This window comes from Pelodiscus sinensis, chromosome 12 (genome assembly GCF_049634645.1).
Source record: "Pelodiscus sinensis isolate JC-2024 chromosome 12, ASM4963464v1, whole genome shotgun sequence".
Taxonomy (NCBI): Eukaryota; Metazoa; Chordata; order Testudines; family Trionychidae; genus Pelodiscus; species Pelodiscus sinensis.
The window spans coordinates 24,967,343-24,979,425 of record NC_134722.1 but is presented as its reverse complement, the minus strand read 5'-3'; the positions used below and the strand labels follow the sequence as shown (position 1 = coordinate 24,979,425).

General features: G+C 35.7%; 1 protein-coding gene across 18 annotated transcripts in view; it reads left to right on the top strand.

Annotated features, from left to right (window-relative positions):
- The window catches only part of ZNF536 (zinc finger protein 536), a 463,664-nt gene that overhangs the window by 379,465 nt on the left and 72,116 nt on the right, over positions 1–12,083 (top strand). The window contains exon 11 of one of the 18 annotated variants that reach the window (XM_075940171.1): positions 2,126–2,166. The exons of 16 other annotated variants lie outside the window; for them this stretch is intronic. In XM_075940171.1, the coding sequence (XP_075796286.1) occupies positions 2,126–2,139 (14 nt within the window). In that variant the 3' untranslated portion in view covers positions 2,140–2,166. Of the gene's footprint in view, positions 1–2,125; positions 2,168–12,083 lie in introns of those variants that run through there. One more of the 18 variants, XM_075940172.1, reaches the window with a different exon arrangement.

Here is a 12,083-nt window from a genome sequence, read left to right as displayed (position 1 = left end):
TGGGTTAGAGAGATGAAATTTCTCATTATTAGAATTATTGAAATGGATTTTCAAAAGTACCTAAATGATTTAAGAACACAAATCCCATTGAAAATTGATTATTTCTACCACACCTTGGGTGTGCAAATTGCTTTACAGACAATTGTACAGCATATCTCCAAAATATCACAGAGACACAACAGGAAGTTAAACCTGTGCTAGATTGGTAGTCTGTTGTTGATGAAAAAGCATCTAACTGTTATAGTAGTTTGGGGCAGGGAACTCAAAAGTTAGTCTGGAATTACAGCAAGATGCCTAACATAGCACAGAGGTTGCTTTGGAGGAAGACATGTATGGGAATTCTATGGGATGGATCCTAAACTGGTATTCATTTGTCACAGCTTAGGGTCTGTTCCATCCATTTTTACCCCTGTGAACTCTATTATGGTCAAGGAAGGGTGGTAGCTTCTCCCTCCTAAGCTTATCAACACCAGCCTTACTGCCATAGGGGATTGTTTTAATGTGAGGCTTTCCCTCCTAGAGGTCCCAAGTGTTTTGCACTCTACAAAGATGTGATCTTAATTTTAGCTGTTTTTCAATAAGGTTTTTTTTCCTTTTTAATTTATGAAATTGCTCATCAATTGCACCAAATACCCAGTGCTCAGCGATAGTGCATTCATGGATAGAACTGGTTCCGAGGCAAGAGGTGAATGTTTGAGGCCCCATTCTGCAAGATGCTGATTGTCATCTATTCTGATTTGAAACTAAAGGATTTTCAGTCCCTTGAGAAAGAACCTCATAGAGATGAGATCTGTGGCCCAATTCTGCTGCCACTGAAGTTAATGGCAAAATTCCTACTGACTTTAGTGGAGTAGTATTAGGGTTGTTTGGACTAAACATCATCAGAGCCAGTTTGGAAAAGTGAAATGAAATATTTGCTGTTATCCATGTTGATAAATAGTGGAAGGACATTAAACTTCCAGCCCTCTGTGTCCTCGGCTGGGTACATAAATCTATTTCTCCATTTTGTTGCACAGTGTATAACTCTGCTTCCTAAAACAGAATAGAATAACATGAGACCGCATTCACAAAACAATCTTTCATGTTTGGGGTTTTGGGATGTTTGGAAGAAGGGGGAATGAAGTTGAAAATGAATAATTGTTCATTTGAAAAAAGAAAAAAAAAAACATATAGAGTCAGATGTAGAATTAGTGCTTTGTCAATCCCTGTGAGTACAAGGTCAGATTTCCAGACCACGCTTGCATCTTATCCCTTGTAATCATAGAATTGTTCTCTTTGAAAGGAAAAGTTACGTGTTAAAAAGTGATTTAACTAATCAGTGTTTAAGGAAGTAGTGCAAATGCAGGGCTTCCATTATAGAAAGAGTGTGTGTGTGTGTGTGTGTGTGTGTGTGTGTATGTAATTAATGCTTTTTGATAAATGTATTATACATAAAATGGCAGCTAGAATTTTTAAATCATTTTTTGGAGGCGGGACATTGGATTCCACTGAGCTTTAGTTAGGGTGACGTGTGTGAGGTCAGTGCCAAATTTCAAATGCCCTTTAAATTTTTAAAATGTAAACACATACAGTCTTTTCCAATAAAGTTTTAAAAATTCAATACAGGGCTAAAATCACATTTTATTTATAAAAAAACATTTTTCATGTATTTACAACAATTGATTTAATTGTATAAATAAAACAAGCTTTGCATAAATTAATACAATATTTGCACTGGAATAGCATGATAATTACCCTGATTTTAGGGAATGAAGTGGTTCGGGCTTCTATTTACTCTAGCTGCTAAACTCATCCATCTAACACTTAAACTAACGTGATTTCTTTAGCACCAACCTGTTAACAAATATTTTTTTAAAAGACTGAATTTTGCAAGTTACTGTATTTCATGGAAGGCTTTTTCCAAAGTTTCTATAGTCAATTACATTTTTTAAAGAAAACACACTTTTTAAAATTGGATGTATAATAGTGGTAAATCTTCGCTATTTTTGGTTAATAAAAAAGGTACACATGCATCACTAATTAACAATAGGATTTTTATAAGACTTTTTGTAATATTATGCAATATTTAAATTTGTGTTGATTTTCTCAATTTTACATGTAGTAATTAATTTTGTCTTACTGACAGATGATTCTCAATGACTGATTTTCAAGAGAAAATCCAGACAGGTATTTTAATGCTTTGTTTTCATTCAAGAAGCCTTGTATTCATGGTTCTGGTTATTGTTAAGGGGCACTGAACTAGGCTCTGTTATAAATTAAAGTTTTAGTACTATGTAGATAACTGAATCAGTTTTCATATTCTTATCTTTATGAAAATCTATTCGGGGTGTGTGTGAGCAAATTAGGTTCCCACCCTCCTCTGCACAGTGCATATACCATGTATATAATTCGAACTTTCTCCCTTCCTGAGCTTTGGTTTTATTAACAAATGTAAGTAAAGCCCCCCCCCCCCCCAAGGTTGACTGCTTTTCCACCAGTAGAGCCCCCTGTTTAGTAAGGAAAAGAAAGATGCTTTGACACCCCACCCTTCTGTTATTTCCTGGTTGGAGATCACCTGCCTGTGTGATTCCTGTGTAATTTACAGGGCACAGGCATCTGACATGTGGGTGATTCAGCAAAGAAACCCCAAATTCTTGTGACTATTATAGGGAAGCTGCAGGTGATAAATTTAGGCCAAAATTAAGGAGATTTACTTTATATCCAGTTAAGAGCACCTCTCTTTTTAGAAATATCACAGTGCACAGGCAATATGGAAAAAATGAAAAAAGCAAACAAAAAACAGCAAAAAAAAATACAAAATTGGAGTTAACTGCAAATAATATAAAATATCTGCTTTTTTTCTTTACAATTTTGAACGTGATTGTTTGCCATTTCCCAGTTAGCTATTGGAACACTTAAGCCATAATAAACAGTGCACCTTTAACATACTTATTAATTTCTTGTTATGCTGCTATGAACTTACCTTTGTCTCTCTTTCACTTTCTCTCTTTCAATCCCTAACTATTGATCCACATTTCAGTCTTACAATCTATATATATTTTAGTATTTTTGACGTAGTTCAGCGGCTGTTTGGGTTCTGCAGTTTTTAGGGATTTGTAGTTCAGCCATTTTAAATACGTAAGGCTGATAGTTATAGATAATTCTTTCCAAACCATGTGTCATTCTCATTGCCATTAATTGGAGTTTTATATCGATGCCTCTACAATATACAGATTGTTTGCTCTATCTGAATACAAAAACTGGCTAATCTCAGTGTGAAACTTTTTTTTTTTTGCCAGTTTTAATGCTGTTTTGTGATAAAGCTATAAACAAAACAAGTGTTGACAGAGAGAAAATATGAATGAGTGCAGCATTTGTGACCTGATGGAACGACTGAAATCAGTGGGGACTTCTCATTAATTTCAGTGGGGTTTGGATTAGGCCACTGGTTTTCACTACAAGGTGATCTGTAAATATAAACTTTTATGGTGTACAGAGCCTTCGTATTCTGTCTTCTCACCTCGTCCTGTTGGTGTCACTTCCTAAACCCTTAGCTGTAACAGGAATGTCAGCCTTGATTATCTCCTTATGTGCCTCTCACACACTGTCTGCACCTTCTTCTACACTGTCCCTCTACAAAAAAACTCCCTTTCCAATCTGAGCTATAAGGCAGCTGTCACTGAAATCCTTCCTCAAAGTCCTCTTATGTAACAGTGTTTGTGAGAGGTTGTCTATACATGACAGTCAATCCAGAAAAGTCCCTGAATATCTCTGTATGTAGACACATTTATTTCAAAATAGGCATTAATGGCATTAATCATGAATTGCTAGTCTGGAATAGCTCCCTATGTAGAAAAACCCTAAGTAAACAGCCAGTTAATGGTGTCTAAGGGGAAGAACAATAGGAATAATGTGTGTATGTGTATACATTCACGTGCACACATTTGTGTAGGACCTAGGACAAGGGGGTATTAATTCTGACTGAGTCGAGAACTCTAGATGGTATTTTGCTGTAAATAATAAGCAGCAAGAAAATAATACAGCCCTTAATGCTATTTATTATATAGTGTATAATAACAATTCTACTGACTGCATACACGTTTCATGAGACCCATTTTGATGGCAATACTTTTACCAAAAACTATGTATACCATTAAGGCATAAATTAATTCTCTATATTTGCTTAGAATTTAAAAAAATGTCAGTGTCACCTTTCTAAGTGAGCTGCACACAGACTTTTGTGTAAACATAATCTATCCAGGCTGAGCCCATGAAAAGTGGTGGAACACCTGACACTTTTGGGATCTGGGGCATTGATCAGTCAGATATTTGGCCAGCCATATACTTGCCTGGATAGATATATTTACCTATAACAACTTTGTGCATGCTTTTCAGTTATTTGGACCCATATATTATATGTACACACACAAATGTCTGGAGCTCAGCCACCTTATACCAGCTGAGGATCTGGCCTATGATAAGTCTGCAACTGCCTGCAAGTGCAAGCATCTATGTTTTAAATCGTGGCTATATGTTTTACAGTAGTTTAAGGTGGAAGGTCAGGGCCCCGCATCACTTAAACTCTCTTGTCTTTCTGTCTTTGAACAACTCTTTCTGTAATACTATTTTGTTACACAAGTTTTTGCTACTGCTGTCCTTGGTGTTCCATGTTATCTCTGTGTGAAGAAATTCCATCTAAGTTCCTTTTTCTTAGGATCAGTTAATGCCCAATTGCTATTGGATATGATACTAGTTTATGTAGCCTTCTATAGCAGTTCTGTACTCCTTAACCTCTTCTTCAAAGAAATGTAGGTCTGATTTGTTTTGGTTTGTGTGTCATTTGATATTCTCCTTAGTAATTTCTCAATTTTTGAAATGGTAATATAGTCAAAGCTAACGTAGTGTTCCAAATGTTTCTTTACTATCCTTCTATAAAGTTCAAACATGATTTTTAACATTTGATAATCAATCTCTCTGTTTGTGTATCACAGAAGTATCTTTTCTTTTTTTGTGCTGCTGTTAGGTTTTGTGATTAAGATTTTAACCCTTTATTCAGGATTACCCACAGCACTTCTGTTGTGTCCCTATTGGTTGATAAGAACTCTAAGCATCCCTTTTTGCTTTGTACATAGTTCACCCTACAATTTTCTTTATTGAATTGTATCAAATCTTTTTCCATATTCCCTCAAAGAGGCATGGACTTTTTAATTTTTGGCACCCTCATTTTTATTATGATCAGCTTCCCCTCCATTTTCTATATTGAGTAAATGTCAATCTCCCCACCCCGGAAGATTTTTTCTTTTGAGTCACTGATCCTGAAAGTGAACAAAATCAGTATATTAGTGTTGCTTGTGAAACACCAGTCACAAACACCCATAGTCTTAATTTCTCCATGTAAGGACAAGCTATGCCTTCAAATATTCTTTCCATTGCTTTATCCAGTATTCCGCTCACCCTCTCTTCAAAACTTCCTCACATTGTAAATTAGTCTGTCAGAAGGTCGTGCAGCAAAAGCCTTCTTAAAGTCCAAGTAAATCACGCTCACGGCTCCCTTCATCATTTTTTTGTTTATTTTTTCAAAATATTCTATTAGTTTTGTTACGTATGATCTCCCTTTTGTGAATCCATGCTGAATATCTTTAATTAAATCATAACTTTCCCTACTTTGTCCCTGATTAGTGTTTCCAATACCTTACCCACTGCTGAAGTCAGGCTTACTAGTGTTTAATTTCCTTGATCTTCCCTGGAGCTGTTATTACATTACTCCTCCTATCCAGTGGCATTTCCTCTCCCTCCAAAGATATTTGCTAAAGCTTCCCTATCCCTTTGCCTCTTCCTGCAAAATTCTGGCATGGATCCCATCTTTAGTGACTGATTTTGGAGGTTAAATAGTGTTCACGATACATTTTTACAGCTTCACCTTTAATATCATTTCTTAATCTTTCTAATTCTAAGTAGCAGGTGTTCTTGACAGCATGGATCGTCCCCTGTTCCTGTTGCATCTAGTAGGAACAGGATTAGGCTTGTGAGTTCACAGCTTTGTTGGTTCCAAATGAACTTTTCTTTGCTCGTAGAGCTTCTTTTAAAGATGGCCTCACCCCAACTTTTAAATAAGTCAGAGCAGTGCACTCAAATTGGATTGTTAGATAGTTAATTAAAATGAAAAAGACCAAGCCACATAAAATCACTGACACCTGTCTATCTTAAGTATTTATACAGCCTGTGCTACTAGTGTTTCTGGGCACTTCACTATATTTAATATATATATCCTCACAAAATCCCAGTCAGGCCGAGTGGTGCTGTTATTCCCATTGCACTGATGGGGAGTGCAGGTGCAGAAGATCTAAGTTAAAGGTCATGTGGATAAAGCAATAATTGAACCCAAATCTTTGAGGGCCATGCTAACACAGGCATCAGTGGACCATTCTTCCTCTTATGAATCCAAGATCTTTGGTTCACAAACTTAGAGTTTACATTTGTGTTTGTAGTGTATTTTTGGTAGGTAATGTGTATATTCTTTCTACTGATACTAACTTCTCTTTGAACATCTGCCATTTCCATATAGAATTCCTCCATTAAGGTCTTAAGAGTCACTGACACTTCTATCCAAAATTAACTCTGCTGAAATTCAACAGTGTTTTAGCTGTAAATTCAGTCCTAGCTCACTACATGCATATTGTATGAAAAGAAACGATACTCCTAGGAAGCCCATTTATTGTAATGTAACCCCCCAGACTCAGATTTAAATCATAGCAGTTCTGCTGCCACGGGTTGCAAAGACAACCTCAACAGAAAAGATTCAACTAAAGGAGGAATCAAAGTAGTTCCTTCAACACTGTCTAGACCAGTGTTTCTGAAAGTGTGCCACGAAATCACTTTGAGAAACACATTAACTGGCCGCCCTGGTTTGTTTATTTACTGATGCCACGGCTATGGAGCCTCGTGGCTCCCATTGGCTCCGTTTCATCCTTCCCACGGCTCCCCTTGGCTGCAAAGGATGAAACAGAGCCAATGGGAGCTGCGAAGCTCCTGGCCGTGGCGCCAGTAAATAAACAAACCAGGGCGACCAGTTAATGTGTTTCTCAAAGTGATTTCACAGCACACTTTCAGAAACACTGGTCTAGATCCCCTGGAATGTATTTCCCCACCATCCTTTAGACTCTCTCAAAAGATATTAAAATAAAAAAGTGTAATATTCTCTATCTTCATATATATATATATATATATATGAACTTAAAATAATGCAAAGGAACATAAATGTTAAAGGCATTAAAATAAAGTGCGAAATTTTCCAAATGTTTTAAGGCAGATTTTGTTCCATTCCTCCTGTTTACAACTATAGGAGTCAAGTGACTCTGTCCCCATGAACTATCATGGAAATGGATCCCCTAAGGCTGCAACTTAAACCAGAAAACAGCCACTCTGTCCTTAATTCACCTCATTTTGATTAAAAACTGGTACTGGATATGATATGTAAGATCACACATACTGCTCTGAGACCCTGGAAACATTAGCATGATGGAATACGTCAGGGGTGGAGTGGCAGCCTTGACTCTGAATATTTTCAGCTTTTGTCAGTTAAAGTCAGACAGTGAATGTTACTGTAATGACATTTTATATCTTCCATTCTGTATTCTAGAGGAGGGAGCCACAGGTGTTCTATTGGAATTACTCACACATTTATACAATTGGACATTGTCATTAAATGGACTTAAAACTAAAAAGCCTTTGTCTGTGAAAGGTGACCAATAGAAACAGACTTTGGATTATCTGATATCCCATAACTTAATCATATGGCTCTTAAGAGTGGGACATAAGCAGCTGTGTCTCACTAATATGCATGCAATATGTGTAAAGTGATATGCTTTAATTCTAAACTTGTTTTTAGCAGGAAGAAAAAGCATTTAGATGAGGAACATTAAGATTCAGTATTAACCATTTTTTTCCTCAGGGCAAAATTATTCATCACCTGATATTTATTAAGGCAGCATTTTTATTTTATTGCTATATACCATAAAGGATCTTTCCAAACATTCTCAAAGTTTTGTGATAAAGTTTAATAGAGTAGCTAACATGATTCAAGTGGCTTTTCAAAATCAATGATTTTGAAAAGGAGTTTATTTAAAAAAAATAAATATTGTCAGACAACACAGCTGAAATAAGCAGGACTAGCATTCATTTAATTTACTATTTCAGTTTATTTTTTTATTCATCCTCCCATATTACATAAATTTGATTTCAGTATTGTAGTCTTAATTGTTAGTTTGTGTTGGTTTAATCTCTCTTATTTAAATATGTTTGCTTTAATAATATTTAAAAAAAACTAAGACAAAGAAACTGTAGATTAGAGATTTTATTTTCAGGGTAAAATGATACGGATAAGTGAGCGTCAACTGACCAGAAATTATTTGCTTCTGTCTGTTAGACACGTAATGGAGTCATTTAACTAGTCAAATTAGGAGCTGTAGAAATGCACCATGCTTCATTACTGAGTTCGAATGGGCACCATTTTACATTTACGTCAAAAATTATCTCATAGCAAATTAATGTTTTCATTGTGCTGAAAAGTCAAAGCTATGCAGTGTTAGCACCACCTAGAGGATACATCAAAATATTTTTAAAATGTTTTCAATACAAGAAAAACAATGATGAATGTATTATAAAAACTCTTTCGGTTTCTATACTGTTGGCTATATGCATTTTTACACGCAGAAAATAATTCTCTTAAAATATGGACAGTTTCTTTTATTTGAATATATTGAGACATTTTCAGTTTTAGTCTGAGAGTTTCAAAAAAATAATTTTGTATCTTCATTAAAAATGTCTGGTAAGGTAAGATGAATGAGGTGAGGAGAAAATAGTTATTTAACAAATTAAACATTTATGCAAACAATTGGTGGTTATCTACTGAAAATGAAATGCTCAAGATTACTTAAAGAACCCAGGTGAATGAAGAAAATGAGAGCAAAACTGGAATGCATTTTAAAAATATTTCATCATTTCTCTGGGTGGCTCTGGTGTGAAAAATGTAAAGATTAGCATAACATTTAAAGAAAGTCACTTAAAATGTGGTGTAAATTCTGGCCCTCAAACTTCTGAAATTACATTTCCTACTGACAATGTAAAATAGAATTTCTTTTGGCCAAGAATACCCAACTGGAATTGAAGTTACAGTGGACATCTTCGACATCAAGAGTTGATAATGGCAAGGAAAGCAGGTTTAATAGCTAACTGTTTTGTGATGAAAGAATATGCCTAAACCAATTGCCTTTAGGAAGTACAAAATTGGGGATTGTTGCTTTTATAAAACTTTAGGAGTATGTGGAATGAAGTTGACATAACAATTAGCAAGTAAGACTTACATCAGATATTCTATAGGCCATGATTCAAAGACCAGTGAGGTCAGTGTGAGTCTTTCCATTAATTTCAGTGGCCAATGGATCAGGCCCAAACTTGAAAACCCGTTAATATGTTTCAGGGTTGGACCATTAGATCATCTAGTTTAAAACCATCTGCATAACATGGACCATAGAATTTCACTCAGCGTTTCCTGCAATGAAGGGATTTCCCTACATGAGCAATTAGATCACTCAAGTGACTATGGAATACTCATTTGTTTGTAGGATTTGAATGCTTGTCCTGAACCTTCCTAAATATATTTTTACATGTGTTTTAATTGACAAGAATATCTGAACTTATTTTTCTAATGTTATGTTCTTTAAATCTCAATGAGTTTGCCATGCTAATATTCTTTGAAAATTTTTATAGAATAAAAATTAACCAAAAATCCTTTTATATTTATATAATAGCTTGATACAAAGATGAGCAAATAGGAGTAAGTGGGACACAGTTCATCTGGTATTACATTTATCTCTGACACAAATATTCATTTATTAATTAAAATGCTGCCTGCCAACTCTATTTCGAAGACAATAATTCCACATATTTGTGTCAAGTATGTAATTTTGTTAGTATACTCTATTTTTTGTATTTCAATGATATGTTCTTCAGGATCCTTTTGAAAATCAAATAATTGATTGTGATATTGTTTCCTGGTTAAGTACAGTATCTTAAGCACATACTGTGTAAGTTCAAGAATTTGACAGTGACTTTAGGGCCATGCCAAATTGGTAGGCAAAAGAACATCCCTGTGAGTGAGTTTTCCTTTTGTTTTAAACAAAGCTATTTTTAATGGCTTAAGCACATTGCTGAGAAGAATTTCTTTGAAATAGCAAACAAAAAATGTTAAGAGCCTTCTTTACAAGTACTCTGGTATTTTCTTCTTTAAATGTAGAAACACTTTACCTGTAACCATGAATCTTGTCTGCTGAGATGATTCAGCCTTCATGTTATGTTTACCAAGGCCAGACTAGAGAATCAAATAATTTATAACCATTCCTGTTGGATTTTATGTAATAACTTTGGAACTCATATAAAGTAATGATCCACAAACTCTTTTAATGTTCATTATAAAATATGAAATATTTCTCAGAACCATTGCAATTATGTGACCAGACATAACTGTTTCACACATGAGTAAATACAGGGAGGTTTAACATAACTTTATTATCTTCCTGTCTTTTCCTCTCATTGATGTGATAATGCTGTTTTAATATTTTTCTAAAGAAAAGTTAAGTAATTTCAGAATCTCTATTGAGGCCTAGTTTATTGGTTTTTGTAATGGAGCACTCAAGAATAATTATATTTATGATTAGACCGACACTAGCAAATGTTGTGTCTGAATAGAAGTAAAATACCCCAAAAGCTGTATGTAATTATAGATGTATTTGTCACTATGTCTACTGATTTTGTGTGCTATATAAAGTTGATACAGGGAAATAGTTAGGATCCATCTTTCTGGCCATTTGTTCTGTGCTCAGCACTACAGTATTGAAGCACCTTACCAAGGGACTTTCCCATTTTAATAGATATTAAAGTGTTAATAGGTATGGAATGGGAAAACTAGTTACAATGTCATGCACTAACAGTTCACTGATTATGTCGGGCAAAATATGCCCCCCACCCCAAAGGCAAACCCATAAAGAAAAGTTCTCAACACAATTGAGAAGACTGGTCTTCTTATGTTTCCTCTGTCTCCCGCACTTGAGAAGGGGGTTTAGGAGATCACAGAAGAGAGGGAGGGGGAGAGCTATATAGCTGGTGGAGCTCAGGAAAACCAGCCTACATCCCCAGACATTCAGGTTTTCTCAGGAGGCTCCCTCTTTGGAGCAATACTGCTGTTGGGTTTTCCCTTGGAGCTGATAAAATGAAAGCAGAAGATGCAGTGGTCAGTTCCTGCTAGTAATTTGCACCAGCAATTACTCCTGCATGATTGTCAAGCTGTACAGAGGGAAATGTGCCACAGAAAGAGGTTGCTTCTCTATCTTGCTACCCTATCCCAAACATCCCCGATCCATGGCTCTGTTCCATGCATGGAGGTTATCTTGATGTCAGTGGCCATTTGGAGAATGGCAATGCATAGTGGAGTTGTTTGAAGTCATCGTTTAATTCTGCCATATGAATGAAGAACCCATGCTGTAGACCTTCTTTACAGTGACTATTAAAAAGTTAAAATGAGAATTAAAGCTGGAAAATACCATTCTTATGTTTAATTTGTATTTTGGCAAGCTGAGATATCCTGGTCAGAACTGTGGTTCCTTTTTGAAATTTGGAAGGCATGTCAGACTATAGAGATGCTTAATCTAATATGGTTTACCCAGACCTGTTACTCTAGTGAACATTTTATCTAAGTAAAAGCTGCAGCATCATCTGTTTTCATAATTAATGGAATTCACCCCAGTAGACAGAACCCATGCCCCAGGAGTGTCCCTTAAAGAGAAATTTAAGCAGATTTACCTTATTATCCCTTACCTATGACAAAAGGAGCCTCTGTAATGTTCTGAATAAGCAGACATGGAGAGAATTGTACAATAAAGCTGGACATCTGAGGAGAGTTCAGTAGATCTGATCCAATTGCTACAACACATAGGAAGTTTAGCTGCCTTTTTTAGCCCATAGGGTTGGAATGGCAGCCCTGTAGCCCCACAACCTTCCAGGGAACTGAGAATTTGAATTCCATCCCCAAATATCCTTTTTGGTTCCTT